The sequence below is a fragment of the Dermacentor albipictus genome, chromosome 6 (assembly GCF_038994185.2).
Source record: "Dermacentor albipictus isolate Rhodes 1998 colony chromosome 6, USDA_Dalb.pri_finalv2, whole genome shotgun sequence".
In the NCBI taxonomy this organism is placed as follows: Eukaryota; Metazoa; Arthropoda; class Arachnida; order Ixodida; family Ixodidae; genus Dermacentor; species Dermacentor albipictus.
In genome coordinates, this window is record NC_091826.1 from 90,044,821 (window position 1) to 90,070,672 (window position 25,852).

Here is a 25,852-nt window from a genome sequence, read left to right on the forward strand (position 1 = left end):
TGTACTGTCTTCGCGAATGGCCCCATTTTTTTACCGCATGGATGCCACATGAAGTCTGTAAAGTCTGCCTATAATGCTATTATGTAAGGGGGGGGGGGGACGAGGCACATTAAATGACTTTCTTATTTTCTGAAACAATTTTAATGAAATTTGCACAGCTAATGCGTTTTTACCAGCTGATTTCAGTAATGGAATTATTTTATTCCCATGAAAAATATTTTGTAGGAGATCCAAAAATGGATGTTCTTTGTTTAGGGCCTAATGAGGTAATTAACAGCAACTTTCACAGTAACTTACAGCACACTGAATCTATGCTGATTGTTTGTAGTGTGTCGTAAGCTATAAGTCGTTGTTTTAGGCCATTCCTGAGGAAAGTTATATGTTGTCAAACTTAGTCATAAAAAGTGCCCACTTTGTTAACAGGAAAGTATCGGGTTCGGAATTTGTTGCGACTAAGGTTGACAACCTATAACTTCCCTTTAAAATGGTCTAAAACACTAATTTACAGCTTACAACACACTATGAACATTCAGCATTGATTGCATGTGCTGTACATTGCCATACAAGTTGCTGTTAACTAATTAGGCCTTAAACAAAGGGGATCCTGTTTTGGATATCATAAATATATTTATCATAGAAAAAAATTATTACATTTTTGAGATCAGCTGGTGAAAATACATTCACTGTGCAAATTTTATTCAAATTGTTAAAAAAAAAGCTTTTTTGTACTGCCTCATCTTGCCTTAGAGTGCAGCAGTTTCAAACATGCCTCTACATGAAGCAGGCAGTGTGCATGTATTTTAGGAAGCGTCCTATCATTTCTGTTTAACCCTTTGAGGGTCAGTGACATGAATATATGGCACCGCGAACAAGTCTAAACTGGTCGATGCCGTATATTTACGGCGCCGTCTGTACATTTGAAACGCGTGCCAATTTTCCAACTTTTTGTTTTCTGGCATGTGCTGCCATTATGTGGGAATACAGGGAATTTTTTTCTCGCTCCTCCCTTTCTCGGTTTTCATTGCACGGTTTGTTTTAGAGCTAGTTTGCTCTGGCGCGTCTATATACTACCGCTTGTGCATTGGCGCGCACGGGCAGGTGGCAGTTTGGGTTTTGTTCCACGGGCAGTTTTGGCTTCTTGTGCTTGCAAAACTGATGGCTATTACTTTACTAATCGCTCAAAAGGCGACCGCCTGTTTCTCGCTGATTTAGTGCTCACAGGGATGCGCATAGGAAGGATGCCGCCGTGCATGCGTTTCCTCTTCTTTCCTTTTTTTTTTTTGGAGACTCTCAAGAACTAATTGCCTCTGGTTGGTGATAAGATGAAGATTAGCGGAAGTTTGTCACACATTTTGCTTTTTTGACGGGCACACAATCACACAGTTTTCTTGAATGCGCTCACCTACGCAGTTCGATTACGTTATGGACATAAATATTAGTGTAAGAGTAGGAACATTTGACACTTGCGAAATATTCTCGTGTGCGCATTTTCTAAGCTTTATGTGTATAACAGTGCATAAAATTTTTAATGCTTATAAGTCTATTTCCTTTTTTTTATTGTTGTCATTCATGAATAAACAGTACATATATACCAATGCAAAATATATTTTTCTCACTTTACAGTCACCCTAGAAAAATTACGGTAAATATTTTTTTTTCGAAATTGGTCCCTCAGAAGAATTGGAATCTGCAATAAATAAATCGACCCTGGGCGATTGCATGTGGCAAAAAAAGAAAAAAAAATCTACCCTCAAAGGGTTAACTTGTTTCTTGTGGTTTCAGTGGATAGTGGTGCCAGACGGAGACAATATGTTCGTTCCTTGTCTTTAGTGAGTACACTTAATCCAGTCTCATGGCCTGTTGTTTCCGCTTCTTTGGCAAAATCGCTAGAGGAACACATAATTTCCAGACGTCATACTCGTCATGCTCCGTGACGTGTTTCTTGAAATGTAGCCGGTTTCACCATTGCATGATACTTGTACTTGAATTCACATTGGCCCTAACATATGTTGTAAACTCTAATTGGGGTGTTGTACAGTTTTCAGTCAGTTGCACACTTTTGCAGTCTTTGGCAAAGTACATTAGTCTGAGGGTAACTAAACATTTATACTCGGTACCAGCGTAGGAATTAAGCATAAGCTCTGCCTACAAAGCAGCACTGCACGTTCCACGTGTGCCTATGGGTTCTGCAAAAATTTTCAAAAGAAGCTGATATTGAAAAAAAGTTGGCCTGTGCTGCGACGTCACTGAAATGAGGGAATCTGATTGGCCGGTGTGTTTATACAAGTTCTTTTTGATTTGGACAGTGGCATACCTGCCATAGCAATTATTTGGTAGTCACTGACCTTAGGCTTCTCAAGGCCCATGCACTATAAAAATTGGTGAACCCTGGCAAAGGGAACTCCGTCATACAGCTTTTTGTGCTTACCAGCCACAAGCAATTTGGCTTGGGAACTTTTGTTGCAGCTATCGCATTTATTCTCGGTTTTTAGTAGCCAATTTTAGAATTTTACCCTGGCCAAATGGGACTGCAAGTTTCGAGCAGCGATATCAGTATGATTTCCATTTACACCTTCCTCTTTCAGCGAAATAAGTTTATGTGTCTCCCTTTCTGATCATTGCAGACTCTTGACCACCGTTTGCAGATATTTGTCTGCAGCATATTCGAATTCAACAGGTGAGTTCTTTCCCCGTGAGCTGAGGCGTGAAGATTTTCTGATTTTATAGCTATAGAGATTGAACGGACACTCGAGGTTCATTGGCGCCGTCGTGCCTTCACAGTGTCGAAGTTACACGCACAGCTGATGCGCAGGGGTTTAAAAGGTTTTCGGAGATGCAAGCGACGCACAGTGCATCTGGTTGGAAAAGTCATGAAGCCAAGTAGACGCACCCTCACGCTCCCCTCAGTCAGCTCGGCAGTGTAGCCAAGGCAGTATTCTGCCTACCGCTGCTGGCACGAGCATTACACACACGCATGCTAGCTTTCCCGCTAAATATCTGCGTGCACGCACTGGTCCGGGTGGAACTGACAGTACATGTCATGCTGAAACTAACCGTACTCCTTTCACTGGGCGCTGACAAACAGTGACGGTTTTATTATGTTTATTCCAATACTTTCAGTGCCTGTAGGCACTACAGAAGGGAATGGCAACAAAAGATCAAAAGTACACTGTTACGTGATGAAGTAGCTGCAGCATACAACAGTCATTGACGACTGCTTTAAATACGGAAATGTTAATGACGTTGACGGTGGAGGTAGGGAAGTGGCTCCAATTAGTCACCGTCTTCAGGATAAATGAATAGACAAACTAGTTCTACAAAGAAAGAGCGCCTACTAGGACATTAGATGGCTCTCAAAGTAGTTGTTCCGGTCCTTCATTATCAAAGATTTTATAAAATAACAATAAATAGAACATTTTCCTGCATAAGAGGTGGTTAGGAAGGTGTAAAGATGCTTTCTATGGACAGCACACTTGAAAGCCTTGGGTAATTAGATATGGTTATGCACAGATTCAGTTAGAATAATAAAATACTTGTCATTTGGATCCCGCACCACGTGCGCATGTTCAGGCTTGGAGCGTACAAATCTTTTATGCAGTGTTAGCTTTAGTGGTGATGGTGCTCTTGCGAAGTTGTGATGTAAGCAACTTAACATTCTGTTAGCATTATTGACCGCGTAATTAATGCGAGTTTGCCGGGAAACATTAGAAGTTATGTGTGTTCCTAGATATTTATACCAAGTTACTTCATATAGCTCAGAACCACCAGTGTTATAAAGAGGAAGACTAGGAGACAGTGCTTTGCAAGATATTCTCATCAATTTACATTCTTTAGGATTAAAAAACAATTGCCTAACACTGCACCAGTTAGTGACCGTGTTAAGGTCAGACTGAAGTACAGAAGATTGTGAGTCAGAGGACATAACATGGTTAATTACAAAATTATCATCGTATAATCTAATAGGTGGCTGAAAAATGTTAAGCAAGTTGTTAACACAAATTAGAAAGAGAAGGGGCCCAAGAATAAAGCCCCAAAGTGAACTGAACAAGGAGAGGAATTTCAGTCATTAGTGGTTACGTATTTTGTTCTCTCATCGAGAAAATTTTAAATCCAGCTATAATGGTTGATGTTTAATTTACTTAGTTTAAACGAAGTAGTTGGTGAACAGCAAGGTCAAATGCTTTGGGAAAATAGAGAAACGTGTAGTCAGTGAGGTCTCCATTGTCATAAGTAGAGGAGAGATCAATTGTAGAACAAACAAACAAGCCATGCCGACCTGGCCTGAAAAATGAGTTGGCTTTCACAAAGTTAACTAGGTGTGAGTAGATGATGCATTCTAATAGCTTGCTGGTTAGTAATATCGGTTAGTTGTTGCTCGCTCCTTCGGAACATGTGGCAGCCCTCCCGGTTCGGCTACTCTCCGCTGCTGCTGACAAGCGGCAACAGAAATTCGAGCTAGTGCTACCTTGGCAGCAGCTAAGGCTTTCCTGTACATGAAGACAACTTTGCATTTTTTTTGCTTTAAAACCAGGCAAGTAATTGTGCCAAGTGTTACATTGAATGATCAAGACATAAAAATGTGACCCTTCTGACATATTTTAGCAAGAACAAAGCAGCAGTAAGAGCAACGTCATATTTCTATGATCTTAAGAGAAAGACACACAACTCTCTGACATATTTTAGCAAGAACAAAGCAGCAGTAAGAGCAACATCATATTTCTATAATCTTAAGAGAAAGACACACAACTCTGTACTGTGGCCTTTGAGGGTCGAGATATAGATTGTTGACAACTACAGAATTCTTAGTCATTTCGTCATCTACTTTAACCTTAGAAGGCTTTGTTAACTAAGTGTCCAGAAAGCTTTTTTTGCATAACTGGGATGTTATCTTGTTATAGTGTGCTCCTGGTTTCCACACATTAGTGCACAACAACAAAAACTAATGCTTTTTCAATATAGCCATAATAACTTTTAATGCTTCTCATATCTTTGGACTCATCAGTCAAATACTACTCTCTGCATGGTTTTAGGCCTCCTCCATCTTTTCTTTATCCTTACTGACTGTCCGTGAACCTGCGCCACTGTACTTATGCGATGCGATAATTGTAATGCACTGTGCATCATTGCATTCTATTTTGTTATGGGCATTGCCTGTAAGATCATTCTGTTATGTTGCCTGACCTTGGAGCACATTGGTGGAGTTGTTTTGTTTCCCGCAATCAGACATCACTATCTCCTTGGCAGTTCTTGAATTGATTAATTTTTTGTCTGGCCGGAGGCACTGCTTAGTTGCGAGATGTAAGGAAATCCTGCCAATAGCGGTGTTTATCAGTGTATTGCTGTAAGCATGACTGGTAGCAGGGATTTCTCGAAGTCCAAGGAAGGGGCAAGTGGGCCTTGTGAGCCAAGTTTTGCGCTCTCAGCTGCATGCAGAAGAATCATGTCTGGCCCCGATACTGAAGAGAGCAATGTCTATCAGCTGATGAGGCTATCATATTGAAAAGAAGAAATGCTCCAGGGTCCCCTGGATACTTGGCTTCTGTCATGGCTGTTACTGACTATTAGACGTGCGTGCACACTTCCTGTTTCTAATTTGAAGAGTTAAAAAAATTGTGCTCATGTTATTTTGCCAGGGTTCAAGCTGTATACCAACTGCCCGTTCCTGGCAATACTAGGGACTTAATAGTGCACCGTGTTTTACTGCAGGGACTGTGCTGGAACAATGGACATTGTTTGGGACAGGGGTGCCCTCGTAGCTGTCAACGATGACGAGCGTCCGAGGTAAGTCTGAGGCAACAGAGATTCCTTTTGCACAATTATTGAGTTAATCTCCACTTCATAATATGACTGTTTTTTTTTTTTGGACTGTATTTGCCCTCTTTTTTTGGCAGTTTAGAATAGCTGCATTGTTTTCCCGTAATTATCACACCATTGCATTCTGATAATTTGGAACTTATACTCTGAGTAATACGTGCACTTTGTGTCTGCACAATCATGTCATGCACTTGTGTCCTATGAAAGGTTTAAATTGACGTTGAAAGCTGTTGTCGCTGATGTGACTGAAATCTAGTCATGCCAGGTGACAGCTGTCCAGTGGCTCCCTGGCCTCAACCATATGTCTGTAACAAGAAATAATCATTGCTGTGTCATTGTTGCGATGAATTTGCTACCAGCTCTTAATGCCATGCGGGTCACCGAACCTGTCCTGCTGTGGCTCATCTGCATTGGGAAATGATCATCATTGTGCCTTCGTGACTGTGATTAAACAAAAAATAAAAGTTGAATGAAAGCACTGTCACTAGTGTCAAAACTGGGAACGTCTCTGAAGATGGACACTGCATCCATTCGTGCCGTAACATTAAAGCATAAGCTTTAAAAGCAGCAGTGTCTCATGGGGAACATGACAGTCGGAGTAGTGGATACAGCTCTCACCGACAAGTTGTTTCTTAGGGTGCAGCTCTCAGGCGGTCGTTCCTGCATTGAGCGTTGGCGTCCCTCGGCGTAACCGAGCGAACGAGCACAGCGAAAAACGGGAGTGAACGTGGAATGCGGTGAGGGATGAAAGATGGTGATAGCGAGGAGGAAAGTTGAGGAGGAGGGCGCAGCGGAACTGTGAGGCAGAAAGCGGAGGAGGAGGGTATGGCGAAAGCGTGAGAAGAAAAGTGCAGTGCCCGGGCAAGGCCGGCTCTGCGGCGATGGCCGCTACGAGATGGCGCCAGAGTAGCATGCCGTCGTCTGCTCACTGATCGTGCTGTCCATGAGGCATGCAGTGAGCGCGTCCACGGACACCATATATGGAAGCAACGCATTGCGTGAGTGGAGGTCTGTCTGCGGCGGCTGCTGTGAATTGTGCCCGTGCGCTGCCTCTTGCAATCTCCCGATTAGGGAGGAAGTCGTGCCACACTTCGCTCTGTTTGCAACGTGCCACGTGCGACAGATTGTCCGTGCCAGCCAGTACATTGTGAAATGAAAACGTATATAGAGCAGCACTCAAATTTTGCGTTGGGGAGTATCGTAATCAGTGAAATTTTTTGTCCAGTTTTGTTTGCCTTTAGCTTATAATTTCCACAGTTCAATTAAAAGCAACAAATAATTTCTCGTATGCTTTCCTTAGCTTCATTATTTGTTGGCTACATATGGTCGTGACTAACAAAAACCAGTTCCCTCGATTGAATGGGTGTTATGGGTGTTACTATAAGTTGGAGTGCGTAGAAACATTGACCTAAGAATTCTTCATCTGCAGCATGTTGTGATAGTCATCCAGGCTTGCGATGGTCAGGGCAGACCCATCTCAATAATTAAATAATTAGCTTATTTTCATAATTTAACTTGCCTGAAGGCTTTACAGAGAAACACAAAGACATGTATGGGTATTAGTGGCTGTATTGAATTATACTTGGAGATGGCAGTGATGGAGGCAGGGAGTTGTCACTGCTCTGAGCCTTTTGGTGCAAGTGAGTTGAAATAAATATTAGTGTGACAAAGAAACTCGCCAACTTTTTAGGAGTTATTAATACAAGGTCAAGCAGTGATCAAACAAGCTTGAGCTGACCCGATTAAAGTATGTGTACTGTCAAAGGACTTGATAAATTATAATTTTTTCTACAGCAAACTGGTAAGGTTTAAGCAATTCCAAGAACACAAGCAACAAGTGGATTGTCGTGCTTTAGATTGCAACGGTCTCTACCCAAGTGTTGGCTCATCTGTGCATCACTGAATCGTTTTGTTGGCCACTCGTGCTCCTGATATGGATATCAGGAGCACGAGTGCAGCACCTTGCAGACAGAACTCGTCAAAACCATATTTATGCAGTTGCACAAAGATTGCTGAGCACCATTAGCCATATTTGTGCGAGTGTATGATTACAATATTCCAGTCATTGGCAATCAAAGTGTAAAGGCAGTATGAAGTAGAAACATTTGGATTTGGCAACTACTCAGTGAACAAAAAACAATAAGCATAAGGTTAAGAGACAGGAAGGCATCAGTATGGTTTAGAGAGCAAACTTCGGTTAGCTGGTTTTCTAGCTGACATAAAGGGAATAAATTGAGTTATGCGGGCCCTGTAGTATGTGGTGCGGATGACCGGTGTTGCATTAAAGTTACAGAATGGGAAGCGCAGTCGAGGACGGCAGGCAACTAGGCGGTCTGATAAAACTAGACAATTCTAGGGCATAGGATGGTGTCAGCTGGCACAAGACAGGGATAATTAGGGACTGCAGGAAGAGGTGTACATCATGAGTGGACAATGACAATGAATTCAGGTTTTATAGACAGTAGGTCGTGCGCCTGACGTGCTTGCTTTGGCTGCCATGCATCACTGCTGTAGTTTTGGAACCAGTCGAGTGTACTCTATCTTACTTACACTCTGCAATTAACTGGAAGCTAGGGCACATGTCAGCCAATCGGCAGTGAGAGCCAACTGTGTGTTTCAGAGAAGGTAAACTGGCTTGTCCATTCTGCACCATCGATACCCCAGAGAAGCTTTTATTCAGTCGACATTGTGCAACGGGTGGTCAACATGGGACAGCGGAGGAGTGTTATTCCTGGTTTCCTATTCTGATTGGCTGACATGCACCATAGCTTTCGTTTTACTTCGCGGCATAGTTAAATGGAGTGTATGTAGAGTTAAACGGAGTTAAAAAGAATTAATTTCAGTTTCACTGTGAGGTTATTCACTGGCTTTATGTATTTTGAGGTTTGGTTTGCTGCAGCGAGTGCTTCAGTGATCCTATTTCATTCTACATAAGCTAAGGGTAGCAAGATGCCAGACATTATCAGGCATCGCAGGTATTCCATCCCTGTTGGAGGTTTGTTAATGGAGAACATTTGCATGTGCAGTGTGCATGTTTGTTTTAAAGTTTTTGCTGTGAAGTTTGTACTAGAAAATGAAGCCAGAGCTTAAAAAAGAAGGGTTGCACTGTGCACTTATTTTTTTGTCGACTTTTGCAGGTATGCAAATGTCATCAAGTCTCTTCTGTCACCTGGCTTTTCCTACGGACTTTGCACAGTCGTGTATGATGACCCATCATTCAAAGGTCAGTTTTTTAGTCCTGTCAGAGTCTCTTAATGCTTTTATGGTCGTGAAACTTCTCCGTAACGCCATGGGAGAGCTTCATATGTTGACCGCGCATTCCGCGAGGTGGCGCTAGGGGTCCTATGGGGGCAACGACGAAGGTGCGCGAGCGTGTGGCGTTTGTGCAGCTGGGCTAACCTGAGGTGCCGAAGACTTGCTGTTGGACGGGCTCAAGGAGTGTCCTAAAAATCAGACGAGAGGTGGCAAGGTGTCCGAACTTTCGGCAGTTGTTATAAATTGTGGTCTATAGGGAGAATTGCGGTGCCGCGAAGCAGACTGAATAATCGAGCATGTCCGAATTTTTGGAGTCCGAAAAATTAGTCGGCGACTGTATTTACTTGAACGAGTTGCATCGCAACACATCTGTGTGCGACAAGCTGAGTATCAGGTTCACTTCTACTATTTTAATAACAGATCATATGTAGCTCATTTACAATGAAAGGAGAAGCGACAAGGAGGTAGGCTGGAAAAAAAAATAAAGAAATTAAATTATGGGGTTTTACGTGCCAAAGCCACTTTCTGACTATGAGGCACGCCGTAGTGGAGGACGCCAGAAATTTCGACCCCCTGGGGTTCTTTAACGTGCACCTAAATCTAAGCACACGGGTGTTTTCGCATTTCACCCCCATCGAAATGCGGCTGCCGTGGCCGGGATTTGATCCCGCGATCTCGTGCTCAGCAGCCTAACACCATTGCCACTGAACAAACACGATGGGTGTAGGCTGGAAGCAGACTACAGTAAAACCTCGTTAATACACACCCGCATAATAAGTAATTTTGGTTTAAGTACAGTCGTGATGAATCCCCTCTCCTGTTGCCATCGAACCTAATGTATTGGCCGACTGCTTAAGCCGCAGTTGCTTAACGCATGCCAAACGATTAGTGCATAGTATTTACTTCATTTTTCAGTATGTACGAGCATGCAATCGGCGAAATGTGCCCACAGACCATAGGTAGCAAAATTGCAGCACACGGGCCTTTCAAGCACTGCAGTCGCTGCCGATAGTAACGTCAAAACATGGTAGCCATGATGTGTTTCCTGCTCCCATAGCTTCTGGCGCTTCCATGTCGTCGTCATTGATGATGCCATGGATGCTGGCCCTTCCGTATCCAACGTGACTGTTGCACCGTCATGAGGGCATTTGCAGAGAAGTGGTACCTGAAGAAACTGGCTCGCAGCCTTACTGTTTTTGAGGATGCCGTTGTCGCTGACAGGCCGCCACGGCAGCAAGTGAAAATCGCAGATTTTTTGCTTCCTGCTCGCAAATAAATCTTGTCTGCATGTGTGTTTGAGTGAGAATTAACCTGCTTTTTTGGCTGGTTAGTCTATAGCCACTCATTTGCCATTGTCGGGTAATTAGTATGTCGCTTAGTGCATACCTGTCCGTGTTCCTCGCCAGCTAAGTATAGTGAAACCTCGTTGAACCCTAGTTGGCCGGAGCTCGGGAAAAAGCACGTACTAAACAGTAGCACTGCTTAACCAAAATAGCATGAGATCGCCGACTTACCTGTCAAAAACGAAACTCTGAGAGAGTGTGATGAAAGGGGAAAAAACATGCAGTATTTATTTACTTCGCGTGACAAACGTGTCATTTTTGTTTGATGCCACGGCGGCCTAGCAGCGACATCAGCGGCCTCAAACTTCCTAAAGCTGCGAGCCAGATTTTCAGCCAGCCCTCTCTTCTCTGCAAACACTCGCATGGCAGATTCCTCGTTGGCATAGCATATCCTCCATGCACAGGCATGGTAGCTTTGCAGGAGTCGCGGGGCACCTTTTCATTGCGGGGTGCTGTTCTCATCGCGACAATTAGATTAATGAGGCTGACGTAACCTGCAGCTTCTGCCTGTGTCGGGCCTGAATCGCGTGTGCTGTCGCTTTCCGTGTCGTCCTTATCACTGTCGCTAGGCAACACTTCGGCAACAACAGAGGCAACGATGGCGAAAAGTCAAACCTCATAGCCGACATCTCTTCGCGGTTGCAGCAGCACTGCTGAGCAATTTATTAGCATTCCAAATGCCGCACACCATAGTCAACAAACAGTAGACCCATGTCACGTGCCAACGCCAACTTTTTGTGTCATGTTCAATAGCTTGAACGATGTCTAATTTTTCTTCCATGTTAAGCACCCTGTGTCTTCCTTATCTTCTTTTTTATCCGAGGTTCGGCATGACGCAAGTTCTCGCTTGCATGGCGCCACAACGCTCTCTGGCATGGCGCCGAAATGATGTTGATGTGGCTTCACGTGCAAATGCACAAGGCACTTCGAGGCCGTTGTGTTGATCTCTGAGGCTTGTTGTTCTGCCGGGCCGCCCAACGGAGATGATGCACCACCGTGTTTGAGTGACGAAAAGGGGAAATACTATGTGTTAACCGATACGTACGCAATAAGCTGGTACGGTTTATGCAAATACAAAACACATTATGTTCAATGGCCGCTGAGTCGGGGATGTGACTTTACTACTCTTAAAAAGGAAACTACTGTTTAAGCTGGTACGGTTTAACGAGGTTTTGATGTATTAACAAGGTTTTACTGTAGTTGGTGAGAAGTTGTGATGCACCATTTAATCTGTTTAGACCGTGTTTCTTTTCTGTAATTCTTGCTCACGTATTTCTTCATTCATTATGGGCATTTGCAAGTACATTCTTATATGCTAATTTTCAGTGTTCTCGTACTTGTGTTTATTTTTTCTCCCATTGGAGATAGTCTTGCTTGAACTTTGCCTGCAATTTGCGTACATGTGTACAAACTCTTTTGTTTTCTGCTGCTTATTCGTAAATTTTCCATATATCGAGGCACTGATATTCATTCCTGCATACCGTATCTACAGTAGAACCTGGTGTGATGAGCAAGCCAGAGGTGTTGCAAGCGTTGCCCCTCGACGGTGCGCGAGATTATACTGAAGGCAAACCGTATGCATTGGTCAGCATCCAAAGAAAATATTACATAAACTTAGCTGAACGTTCATCACAATGCGTGGTATGCACGCCGTGGTTCTCGGAAGGAAGGTTAATGTGTATGCGCACGTTGCTCACAAGAGCAGTGGAAGCGAGAACACCCTGGTCCTGGCAGAGCTGAGTGAGCAGAGCGTGACAATGTGTCCGCTTGACTTTGTCACCTTTGGACCCAAACACACTTTGCGTCTCTAAAGGCCTTCTAATCCTCCACGCATGGACTGCGCATGCATCATCCACAGCAGCACAGGGCACTGACGCCAACGGCAAATACACCTCGAGTGTTCGAACAATTGTTATTGCAGTAAAAACAAAGAAATGTCCTTTTCTCCTGACTGCACATGTGTGTGTCAGTCGTAGTGATTGCAGGAACAAAGTGTGCCACTGTGTCATGACGTGATGTCATAACCTGCTGGGTGCTAAATGAAAATCGGTTCGTAGAAGCGAGTATTGTAGTAAATTATTCATGGCACTCTGACATTTGACAGTTTTTCTCAAGGGTTTAGAGGGCCTGAACATCCAACCACCATAAAAAAAAAATGACAAGTTGAGAATGCCATGTCAGTACTGCTTCAGGACAACGGCCAACGAGGCATGCTGTGGTTCCAACATTTATTCATGAAGGTGAAGGTGAATTAGTTAGCAGAGCGGCGTTCAGGCACATCATTAGATAATTACTTTACTCGAGACTCGTGGGCTGAGCTACCAAGATTTGTGGCGGTGTTGTGACACGTGATGACGATAGATGGTGATGATGATGACGCTACATAACTCCTTTAAATGGATAGTGTTGTTTAGCCGGTTGTCTCATGCATTGGACAGATGGCTGGTGGACTGTTCAGCCTACAAAATGTGTGCCAAGGGAAGAAGAATTCAGTGGAAGATGGTGGAGGTTTGAATGACTGATGATATTAGAAAGTCTGTAGGCACAGAACAGAGTTAGCTGCCATAAGACAGTGGTAACAGGAAACCACTGAGAGGGCTTTGTACTTTGCAGGGAGGCCTTTAGTTTCTATACTTTGTTTCATGCATTGTAGGCAACACTCTGAAATTAGTAATGGGAAAATGAGACATCCACCCAATTGTAGCATTTGCTACAAAGGAAGCTCATATGTATTCCTCAAGAGAAAAGCCTCTCAGCTGAAGAAAAAATTTGTCCTGGTCCGGGACTCGAACCCGGGACCACCGCCTTTCAGGGGCAGCTGCTCTACCATCTGAGCTAACCACGCGGCTAGCAGATGGCGGCTAGCAGAGTCCTGGACTAGGGCGAATTTTTCTCAACTGCGAGGCTTTTGAGCAATCTGTATGGGTTTCCTTCGTAGCAATTGCTACGATTGGGTTGATGCCTCGTGTTCCCTTTATTAATCACTTCTCTCCACCTTGCGGGTTTCCGCATAACTATTACATCAAACACCATGAAATCTAGAGAAGCTGCTCACATTTGCAACCATAAAATAGTGTGTCATATGGGAAAGGAAGGTACAGGTATGCATCATGTAATTCGATCAAACTTAAGCTTCTCGCTTTTCTGTCACAAAATATGACATACTTATTATCAGATAAGTAAGGATGCCGTTACTAGGTCACTTATCTGTTGTGTAAAGTAAAAATGCGTGTGTTCTGCAGGTTTCCCTCGGAGTGTACCAGATGATGAGGTGGTCAAGCTGTTTGGTGAGCATATCTTATCACTTGCCCTAGAATTTGACACTGCTAGGACAACTACCTTGAATAGAGATCTTTTCTCTTGTCATGTAAAAGCTCCCTACCAGAGTTCTTGCTTCTCACTAACACTGATTAATGTTTCACCTATTTTGTGTAACATTCAGCCACCAAATGGTCAGTATATTGAGAATCAGCGGTCTTCGCCAGTCCATGTCTTAGTCTACATATGTTAATGTATGTTTTATTAATTTCAAGCATACTGGCAGTCTCAATAGGGGTTATCGTTGAACCTCATTATAGGGAAGTTACATCCAGCATAAAAATATGTACCGCCATTGTATCTGATATTAGTTGCAGGCTTTTCATCATTACTCTCTGATGTTTTAGATCTGCTTCATTATATCTGATAATTTGCTTTATCGGCGTTTGTTACATAAAGGTTAAAATGCATTGTAGGAAGTGCACGAACATAGCAGACATGTTAGGCTTGTGTGAATGAGCAACATTTTCAAATTGCGATTGAATATTATGCTAGTTGATATTCATTTTCACTCAAATTTCAGTATGTGAAGTTTACGGAGCATTCGAAACAAACGAATATACGTATTTGTTCGCATATAAGCTGTACCCCTGATTAGAACATACGAAAAAAAAAGTTTGCACGTAAACCCGCAGCAATAACTGCATGCAATGCCGAAATATTTGTAAAACAGTCTCCATTTGCATATGCATGAATCATCCACGTTGTATGTTCAGTGAGCAGTACTGTTTGCCGCCTCGTCGGCGACTCTGATGGTAGAAAACGTTGCTCTAAAGGCGGTTTTACAGCAACACAGTCTATGCTGCCATGAAACTATACCTCGAGCCTATACCTCGAGGTAGCCTAAGGCTACCTTGAGCCTTAGTTCGTGCTGCCATGAAGTCACACCGCATGTCGAAATTTGCGTATAACCCATGCTCTGATTTTATGGCTAACGTTTACAAAATTTTGGCGCATGTTATGCGTGCAAAAATTGTGGTAAATATTAAAACGTATCATTGTCAGCTTTGGTTTTGGTGAGCAAGTCTCATTCAACTGCTCATAACCAAGGCACATGCAAGTAATGAATTCGTTTGCAGTCGCCTGCTGGTTTCTGCACTGGCTCAGTTATTAAAACGTACTATTTGTAGTGGCCGTACTAGCTAGGCCTAACACTGGTTAGGCCTATCCTGGCACTTGTTAGGCCTAACACTCAAGGCAGGTATGGCAGGGGTCGGCAAACTGTCGTGGGAAGCTTGCTGCTCATCAATGATTGGACTCCATATAGTACACGTGGGTTCTGAGGACTGTAAAAGTAGTAGACGTGCCTACCATGTTTGTCTGTGCGCTTGAAGAATGGAATGGGTTAAGCTTTTGCAGTCAAGGTTGCATTTCACAGTAACACGAAAACTCATGATAGAACGCAAAATGTTCCTGCAGCCTCAAAAACCACAAAACTTTTAATCAATTTTAATCAAGCACAACAGTGAGCAAGAGTCTGTAAACAATTTTTGTGCGCCACTAGAGTTGTAAGAAATGTCAAGCTTGCATTTTGGCATTAAAATATTTGAATAAAAGCACTTTGAAAATAAGTGACTCCAAAAATGAGCCTGTTTCTTTTTTTGCAAATAAGAAACCGACTTTTCTTAGATTTGTACATCTGGCTCTTACTTCAAAGTTTTGTGCGAATTTCACAACTATTCGAACTGTTCGAAATTATTCGACACTAGTTACTACTCGCTTCGACTTTGCTTCAAACCAGAAAATTGATAGTTGCACAAGTACAGACATATTACATGCAACACGAGTTGGTACAAAAGTACAAATTTGATACATTTTATGCAGTGGCATGGTAAAGATATTGGACATGGATGTGCTATATAACAGTGACAAGATGGCAAGTCGGGCTAGTTAGTTCATGTTTATAATAGACAAATCTTGAAGTGCACCAGTACCCGCGCAAACAAAGAGCAGAGGAAGCAGACAGGACAATGCTTCACCCACATCTGAACATTTTTATTTGGACACAAAGACTACAATGAGCAATTAACATTTTCTTGTGCAAGCTTCAAGATCTGTCCATCATGTAAAAGTACATGCAGCAAGGCAGGCTTCTGTCCATCTCTGTGTTGTAGTTTGTGGTTTTCTAGCAACAGTAGGAAATGTGTGTGGTGGATAGAAAAAATTCCTAATTGAATGCAAATCTCCGAGAATAATGACGTTTCAACACCAGATTGAATACTGAGTATTTTCTCATTGATAAAGACTGTGGAGCCTCCTTGGTAAAAAAAAAAAATGAAGAAGAAGCCTTAGTTGCATCATCCGATAGATGCAATGCTGTTCACATCTGGACATCTATTCTACTCAGGAATTTGTAAATGAGAAACAACTGACTGGTGATCATATCTGGTGCACAATCAGCATGACAGTAAATAAATACAGGAACACCACATCACCAGATGTACATAGAGCGCTGTGTTCACTCTAGGGAAAGATGGCAAAACTACAAATGAGCCAGTACAAAAAGACATACTATGCTAGACACTGACTGAATGGCATAAATATAACATGACTGCGTGGCTACAGTTTGGCTATATCAGATTAATTTACAGTGTCTATACTGTTTGTTAAAGATCCAAGCCTTAGCATAAAAAAACACGATACAGTAAACCCTCATTAATGCAAACTCTGATATTTAGAAATGTTGCCCAAGCCAAAATGTTTCCCATCCTGGTGTCAACTCCATTAATTTTTCACCCCTTAGCTTCAAGAAAAGTTTTCGCACCGCACTCCGGACGTCCCGAAATCTCGACTGTGAAACTACCAGGGAAAGGTCGCCACCCAAACGCTTCCCTACTTAGTGTGCAGCTGTGATATCAGCAAAAAAAGTAAAACCGCAGTAGAATAAGATAGCTACCTTCGACTAATGACGCCAGCAAACCTTGGTGCATGCCTCACTGCGCCGCGTTGAGTGACAAAGCACGAGTCATGGTGGGCAGATCTGCCCGCCATGGCCCTGAGTGGTACTGGATAACAATCCCAGGGCTAGATCTAGTACTCAAAGTCGGTAGGATGAGTGGACGCTCGCTCATAATGACGCGTCGGTGTTCTTGTAGGCTTTGTACTCACTCATACTCGTATTCCTTCACACTAACCGGCTCACACTAACACTCACACATACTCGTGTCCACTGCACCGCTGACCGGCACGCACTCGCATGCCTACTCTTGAGCACTCACATTCGCCGACAGTCACTCGTGTTGATGCTCACATACACTTAAAATCACCATCACTGACTTTTATTTGCACTCACGGTTAACCGGCACTAACTCCTGTTCATACTCACGTCTATTCATAACCTCTGTTGCTTGCTAACATTTTTATCTCACACCTGCGAAATCAGGCGCAAAAGGGCTATGAGTTAATGTACTCATGAGTGAGTATGCTGACCTGTGGTTATTAAGAAGAAGCTTTAGCTTGGGCCCAGCTCCGCGTGGCCTATTCAAATACATGTAAAATGCAAAAATGTTTTTCTGAGGTAACCCCTGGACCGATATTAATGAAATTTGTTGCACTTGAGGGAGAAAGTTCAATTCTAGTGGCTGCAGTAAGCAGAATTTCGATTTAGGGCCTCAATTTTCTGAAAATAATTTTCGAAAATTCGGAAGTTAGAAAAAAATAGACGCACAAAGTTTATAAATTAATAGCTCGGCATCAAGAACAGGTATCATGGTTCTGTAAATGGCATCCATTAGATCATTCAAAGCGGACAAATTCGCTATGTCAATTTATATCTTACATGAATTTGTTAGATTGTGTGCAAGGGCTCTGAAAAAGTTGTATTTTCATATTGCTGAATTTTTTTAGATTCGTGTGTAACATGTCAATTTTGTCCGCTTTAAAGGTACTATCAGATGCAATGCACAGAATTGTGATATTGTTCTTCCTTGCTGAGTTAGAGAGTTGTGAACTTGATAATTTCGTTTTCTGAAAATTTTCGGTTTTTGCCAATTTTTAATAAAAACTGACAATCTCAATCGAAAATTCAAAATCAGCAGTCAATGTATTTTAAGTTGTTCTCTTAAATACACCAAACCTCATCAAATTTGGTGCCCTGGATGGCGAGAAAAACTATTTCTCCTTTTAAATGTATTTAGATAAGAGCACCCAGGGTAAAGCTTCCTCTTAACGCAGTATAGATGCAATCACTAGGAACTGTAATTCTGTACCTGCAATCCTATGCTGCGTGTGCCTGGGGAAGAACACGTGCTTTCGATGCCTGCTCCAAACTGCCTCTTTTGCAGGGTACAAAACGGCGAATATGAAATTTGTCGAATTGCTCATGGTAACCCGGGCAAACTGTAACCTATCTCATTCATGAGCTTACTTGTTCGTTTAATCAGGCTATGGCACCAAAACATTCCCGCATATTTCATGTTTGCAGGTGACTTTATGACGCTGACAAAGGTGATGCAGTCAGAGGAGGAGAAGCGTTTTCACATCTCTTCCAGCATCGTCGAGACCCTTTGGCATGGGACAGGTTGAGCGATGTTGTGTGCCATTATAATTCCTCTTACTGGAGTGCCAAAGTGTAAAGCAGCAACTACATTCATTGCTGCAACTTGTTAAGGGGACCCTAAAGACGAAAATAACTACAGCTGTGTTGTGAACTACACTTCTACGATACCAAAGAAGCCACTCTCGCCATGGGATGAAGATTGACAAGCCAGATAGGAGGCAAGAACGAAAGATGAGTGGCGTTGCCGTGATGTCGTGGATATTGACAAAGTCCTAGTTTTTTCTAGGTACAGATGGACTACATTGTATTCTAATGGAACCGAAGACTTATATTGGGAAGTTTTGAGAACATGTGATGTCACACTGATGTTCTGGTGCTGAAACTCGGGCGCGAAATTTAAAAAGAAGAAGGAAGTTTGGCCGTCATTTCCTCTTCTGATAATGAACTTCTTACTGTGAAATTAACCAGATTAGTGTTTTGAAAGACTCATGTAGTGATTCTCCTTAGTGTTTCAATGGAAAAATCAGTCAGGCAATAGTGTAGTTATTGTGTGAAACAGGGAAAAGTTGGTTACTTTAGCGGTAGATTATATTAACAGTGTTAAAAGTACATGGCATAAAATGTAGGGTACACATGGTGGGCATTGTAGCCAAACTAATTTTTACTGAACAGGAATTTTAGGTGTAGCAGGGTTCTGAGTGGTGGCAAAAAAGCGGCAAAGAAAGCAAAGAAAAAAACATGACAGAAACATATCTGCCGTGTTTAGTGAAAGCTAATTTGGGATATTTTTTTTTAAGCTCGAAGCGCCTTTCTCAGTGAGAAAAGTAATAGTAATGAAGTCGCTCAAAAATTACTAAATTGCGCGTTTACATATTGTCCGAGCAATAGAAGGCTATTGTTAAAGGCCAACTGCAACGAACTTTCACTTTGGTAGATTGTTACAGATCAGTAATCTATACTATTGAATCAGTCTTGACAAAGATTCAGGGCCACAAATTGCATAGTTTAATATTAGCAGCCTGTAAGACGTTTTGTGCGCTTGGTCGTTAGTGGATGTGACCTAAGTGCCAGCACCCCACTTCTGAGATGTTTTAGTGCGCCGCTAAGAGCTGCAAGCACGGCCTAATCTCGGATGTCATGCCGAGGAGCCACACAACCTCAGTAACATATTACTTCCGGTAAGTGGTAGCAGTGAAATTTCCCGCAGTTTGGTGTCAGAAACATCTATTTTTGGCAAGCTTTTCATAAGGCATCCACTTGCATTTCAAATGTAAACTTCACATGAAGACTGCTTGGTGTCTACACTATATGAAAGGAGGTATTTCATACTGTCTCAGATTTCGTTGCAGTTGGCCTTTAATTGTTGCACAACTCGCCTCTGAAAAAGGCTATGTAGCAGCTGATCCTGCCTGCTCTCCTTGCAGTAATGCCGGGATGTCTGCGATAAGCATGCAATGCTTATCAATGCAATGGGTTGGCGGCGATAGCTGTTATTGGCAAAGTGCAATGACCCTTGAGGAGGTTTCCTGGTGCCAGAATAGAAAACTGAGTGCGTGGTGGCATTTCCGTGCGACATAGCTGGGCAACTACTGCAGGAAAGCTGCCGTTGCAGGCCTCTACTGCTGTCGATTGCACGTGTGCCCTCGCTCCTTTTATTGTTTTTGTGGAATCTAGCGGCCGGAAAACGTATCATACGATTGCAGTCTACCAATATACCAAACGTTGCTGCTGAAAGATAGTGTTTTCCGGGACCGTATTAACCTGTAAAAAAGGAGTATAACTGTATTGGGTCATTTTCTGCGTTCTCAGTCACAAACGTTGTTGCCGGGAAATCATACGAAAAGGCATCATATCAATGAGGTTCTACTGTACTACATCTCCAGAACAAAATGCATTGGTAATTGGTGCTGCCTATGGTTTGCAATACGAAGCGGGAGTGGGGCTTTGCCCCATCGTAGCCAAGTTCAGGAGAGTGAGAGCAGCCCCTGCGCACCCCCGTAATTGATGCTTATTGGCTAATTGATGCTTGGTGGCTAGATGGCAGTAGTAGCACTAGTGGCTTGTGGTCACCTTCTACATCATTCAGTCAGTCATGTTTGTTCCCTTTTCAATGTTAAAAGAGGAGACTGGACAAAAAGCTGAAACACCTTCGGAAAGGTCCTGCCTCCTTTTACGGTCAAAAGCATGTGTAGCAAACAGCATCTTTCCTGGGACAACCAATGGGCATTCCAAAAATATTCACCGCTAAGAAAAATTAAGAAAAAGAAATATAGTGGACTCGCTTTAAACGGAACCTCAAGGGACCAGGGAAATTGGTTGCTTTTGTCAGGAGTTCCATTTACTGAGAGCCAAAGCTGAATACAGTTCCATGAATACAAAACAAGCTAACCACAAGGATGGTGTTCCATTTAAGAAGCAGTTCCGTTTATCTAGAATCGACTATACAAAAAGAATTAACAGTTACATACTTGGTGTAGTATAAATCAAAGAATAAGTTTGAAAAAACACATGAGTACTGAATACATGTTGCTCGTACTGTAAATAAAGACTCGGAAAAAGTGTCTTTATTGTATGGAAGTGCAATCCTAGCAGATGGGAGCGAAAATTCTCATAGTCCCACGCCAGTGGTTCTTCCTCTATTTGTGTGTATTGCGTCTCTGAGTCAGAGAGGCACAGGCAACTGGGAGCCGATGTCCTGCTGCCTCTTGAAGGAGGGCTACCTCAAAACGATACAATGATGGATCTGTGGACACACTGAGATGGCTGCGAGGGTTGCAGCACTGGACATGGGTGTCAGCGTCAATGCCTTCTTGATGGCATCGAAGCTCGCTGTGGCTTGTCCCAGCACTGTTCGCCGTTACTGTGAAGCAAGCCACATAATGGTTTTGTGAGCTGTGAGAGCCCAGGAAGAAGTTTAACTGGCGTTACTTCTGTGGGCTCTGCTAGCCGACACACCGCTTTGTCCTTCTTGGGGTCAGCACTGATACCGCAGCGCCCACCGACGCGGCAATGCAGGGACGCTATGGCCAGAGACGCTCACAGCCGGCCCCTTGGGGCCAGCTGTAAAAGCAGAGAAAAATTAAGTTGGCTGGCGCATGCTCGAAGTGCAAGCTTGGCACGTGCAGTGTTGTTTTAGAAGCCTGCCACGTTGGTCGCCGCAGCTGTGGCTCCGCTCGTCGGCTTAGCCCTTCTGCCGAAATAAATGTAGGAATGGCGGCACAGTCCTTGGGCTGCTGTCACATCATCCTACATTACAATTCGTTGATACAATGGGCCAGAGGGATTTCACTGATTGCTTGCGTTGTGTGCACTTCACCTGCATTTAAGGTGACTACAGCTTCTTGCAAGTGTTGAAGTACTTGGTCCACTCGTGTGTCATGTTCATCCATTGTGCACCCAAACACGACCATGTCATCTTTCAGACAAGCTTGGCCCTTAAGCCCTTCTAGCACTCTCTGCATTTCCCTTCGAAAACTTTGGAGAAGTTCAGGCGCTGTGAAAATTCCAAAAAGCAATTGGAAAAACTGAAATTAGCCAAATGGTGTCAGGAAGGTGGTGTACAGGTGGTGTACTTCTGGAGCTTGCCGAATAGCTGGCCTTTGCATAGAGCTTGCTAAACTGTGTAGCTCCAGCAAGTTTTGCCAGGCATTCTTCAATGGTGGGCATTACAACCAGTTCCCACAGAATGTTCATGTTCGAGCCTCTGAAGTTAATACAAATTGACTGCTTGCTTCCTTGCTTTTTTGCGCCTACCACAGGTGCACACCATTCTGTGACCTCTTCAACCTTTCCGGTAATGCCCAGGCTCTCCATTTTTTCCTAGCTCTCATTTGACACGAAGCAGCATGAGTAGAGGTACTCTCCTTGGGGGCGTAATTGCACACAGGCTGGCATCGGAGAGCAGTAATGTATTCTCTCATGAGGAGGCCCAAGCCTGTTGTTAGATTGCGGTGGTGACTCAGGATGGCGGTTTGGTCACTTACCTTACCCGTTGACTCGGTGACCTGTAGATATCGAGGGACTTGATTACTGATAACAGGACAACCAAAAGTGCATTGCACAGCTCATTGATCACTTAAACTTAATCTTGGCATGCCTGCAAGGCCGTATTAAACAGTCCAGCCGTTGCTATGCTGGTTCGGCCTGATCCAAGCAACTATTTATTTACACTGGATCAGGTTGCCCATAACTTGTTCATCTAGAATCTTGTTGGTATAGCTGTCATGTCTGCACTGTTATTTATCTTGAACTTCGTGGGTAAGCCATTGATGGCCGCACCAATTTTGCACGGCCTGGGGTCTTGCCAGTCTGCTAGTCCTACCAAATAGACCTCTTCTAATGCAGCTTGGTGTGTGTCCTTGCCTTGCTTTTCTTTTGCACAGATAAGCATATGGTAGTAAAGTGTCCTTTTTTTGCTACATGCGCCGCATGTTTTGCCATTGGCTGGACGCGTAGCATATGATGGTGTGTGCGTAGCTGAGGTACACTGTTTGTCCAAAGGCTGTGTCTGGTCAGGCGTGTCCTTTCGAGAATACTGCTTCGGCTTCCCTTTGCTCTTTAAGAAGCCTCGCTTGGTGTCTGCAGCTGCAGGTGGCAGTAGCTGAAGCCGTAGCGTCTTTTGTTGCTGTTTAGTTGTTTCCCTGTTACAAGCAGTGGTGATGGCAGATTCCAGAGTAAGCTCAGCCTTAAGTTGTAGCTTTTCGCTTAACTGCATGTCTGCGAGACCAACAATGAGCCTGGCGCAGGTCAATTTTTGTTTTAGCTTGTACTCATAGGTATTGGCTAGACTATGAAAATAGGTGACGAATGCGTAGACTGTCTTGTGTGCTTCTTGCTTGCAGGTGTTGAGCTTCGCATGCTTGTAGATAACTTTTGTCCATGGCACCAATGTTTCGCTAAAGCAGTTGCATCGCTGCATTGTTGTTGAGTTTCTTGGTGTTGGATAGTTTCAGTAAGGCTATAACGTCTGGGTTTCACGACACATAGTATAGATGACTGTGTTTACTTGCATCATGCTATCTTGCTTCTTTTGTCTGGAGATGACTCTATGTAGCACTCCCATCTTGTAAACCACTGTTTCTATGCCTTGGATGACTAAGAGAGACTCAACTTTTATTGAGCCCTTAGTAAAGGTTAATGCGTGCTGGCACCAGACTGGGTGGAACCTTCTTCTCAGGTCCCATATGCGTCCTGCAGTTCCTGGTCCCTAGCCACCAGCGTGAGCTGGGTAGTTAGGTTGGGGCTGGACAACAAGATATCCCATTGCTTGGGGGGGGGTTGGGGCTGGGGAGGGTAGGGGGTTCTTGAGCTTAGTGCACTCTGCAAGGATGTGTGCTAGAGTGCCTTCTGATCATCTGCAAAACGGGCATGAAGTGTCATGCTCTGTTGGGAACATCTTGTGCAAGAACACAGGATGCGCTAGGTGACCCCGCTTGCATGCATTGCATGATCGTTTGCTGCCTTCGGCTGAGTTGCGGATGTGGACGGGGAAGCCTACATCGGCCACTTCTGTACATTTGGGTGATGTCTTCGTAATTTGTCACGGGGTGCGGAAGCTCTGGCTCGTCCTCGGTCCAGATTGACAGTTCTTGGGCATAGTGGTCGGCGAGTGTGTTGCCTTCCACTTGCAAGTGAGCCGGGGCCCACACAAGCTCAACGGCTCGTCCCAATGATTTGCGTTTGGCGAGGATCACTAGGGCCGTGGGAGAGATGTTCCCCTTGCAGTAGCTTGCGTAGGCGGTCTTGGAATCTGTGACCGTGGTCCTTACTCCTGGTTGTGCGAGTGCGAGGGCCACGGCCACTTCTGCTTCGGCTGTATTCGTAGTCCGTATCGACGCATCTGTGACCAGTTTATCGATGGTGGTGACGACCGCCATTGCTCTGGTGCTGTGCTTAGATGACTGAAATCAAGCTTCTTCCAGCAGCTTGATGATGAATGGGTTGAGCAATTATTAAATAATGTGAAGTGATGGGGAGACAACAAGGAGGCGTGTGACCATGCTCGTTAGTGGCTTGTTCCTGACGTGCTAGCCCATAAGCCCTGCACTTCTCTTTATTGCATAGAACACAGCTCACACTACGGGGTGCCACCAATTGGCTACATATATGGAACAGAGTGGGGCTGCGTCCTGAATTGCGGACATCATAGGCAAAGCCATCTTGGCATAGCAAAGTTTCATACTGGTTACTGCTTGCGCTCATGGAGCCACTGCAATGCCTGCATTTGCTGCCTTCTGCTTGCATGATGCGCTCCCTACCGCTACCTCCACGTCACAGTTGGGTGACGAACAAGACATAAAGATTTAACTGACCAGCCGGTTTATTTAATCCCAAATAACGAGTCGTCTAGCCCGCTCCATCTCAGCTTGCATGGTAGAGAGCTTTCCCCCGCCATGGCGTGTGATTGGTTCTCCAGCCACCAAGCTACATAGCTACATGTAGCTGTGTTTGCGCACACTGGGACTGGGCAATGACAACGCTGAGTGACATTTTGTTTTAGTTCTTTTTTTTTGTGCCACTTTGCCACAAATTTATGCTTGATGAGCCCATAATCCTTTCATAACAAGTTGATGTTTAGCACCTGCCCTGTGGTGTACTTTACATTCTTTGTCCCGTCCATTTAGCACTGGTAATATGGTGTGTCATACTTTCAGGAAAACTTGCGCAAGTTGCTCATACTGAGACCAAATGCTAGGTGTGCTACAAGGCGATACGGAAAATGTGATGCTTTTGCCAGTGCCATTTTTGCAGTATGGAAGCTGCTTCATGCAGTTTGGGGAAGCGACAGCTTAGTTTAAGGGGCCCTGGAACATGCTATGTTAGAACCTGATTAACACCCTGTAATGAACGTGATGTCTTTCAGGGAATGTGTTCTCGTAGAAATTCTTGACACAGACTTTACATTGAGAGTCAGAATCAGTTTACTCCTGTCAGTAATGAGGTAAGAATTACAAGAGGTGCATATTCAGAAGGAGGTGCCGCAGTAGGTGATATAACATGTGAAGTGTTTACTTTCCCCATTCTCTCAGCCAATACATTCTTTTCAGCTGGGGCACCATTGAGAGCCTATGTGCTCCCTATAGCTATTTCCTTTCTTTTTTTTTATGTGGTACACTAATAGTAATATGTCAAGGTTTCTGTCCAAGAAGGGTTTCCAGAAGTAGCAAAGGTAGCCAAGACATGCTAACTGCTTGCTTTGTTGTTTCCAAGTTCTTGGAGGGTTTGTATATATGGTCCTAAACGACTGCCCAACTGCTGGCGTCTCTGGGTCGTAACGTCTGCAGTACTGCAGTCACTAACATTGGACAAGGCGAAAAAGGAGTGTGAGCCTTGAAATTTGCAGGTGAGAGCAAGTGATCCATTATGTGTGAGATCGTAGGTTCTTCGTTGCATGCAGCAGAATAGTATTTAACTTGCATGTTCACAGGAGCATTGTCCACATATAAGTATCGTCTTGATACCATGTCCAAAAAAGTGTTTCAGTGCCCCTTGATTTGTAGTTGTATATTGTAGTAGCCTCATTGTTTACTGCCTTGGCTGTCTTCTTGAAGATAGGCACTGTTTTTTTTGTAAATAAGTGAATAAGTTACTTAAATCCAATAAACAGAGGAAGTTTGCACGATGA

At 43.7% G+C, this 25,852-nt stretch overlaps 1 protein-coding gene across 1 annotated transcript in view; it reads left to right on the top strand.

Annotated features, from left to right (window-relative positions):
- LOC135912392 (thiopurine S-methyltransferase-like) overlaps positions 1–25,852 on the top strand; it is a 38,311-nt gene extending 12,459 nt beyond the window's left edge. Inside the window, exons 5-9 of the mRNA XM_065444836.1 lie at positions 2,625–2,677; positions 5,707–5,781; positions 8,952–9,037; positions 13,655–13,699; positions 18,154–25,852. Coding sequence (XP_065300908.1) covers positions 2,625–2,677; positions 5,707–5,781; positions 8,952–9,037; positions 13,655–13,699; positions 18,154–18,254 — 360 coding nt within the window. The 3' untranslated portion in view covers positions 18,255–25,852. The remainder of the gene's footprint in view (positions 1–2,624; positions 2,678–5,706; positions 5,782–8,951; positions 9,038–13,654; positions 13,700–18,153) is intronic.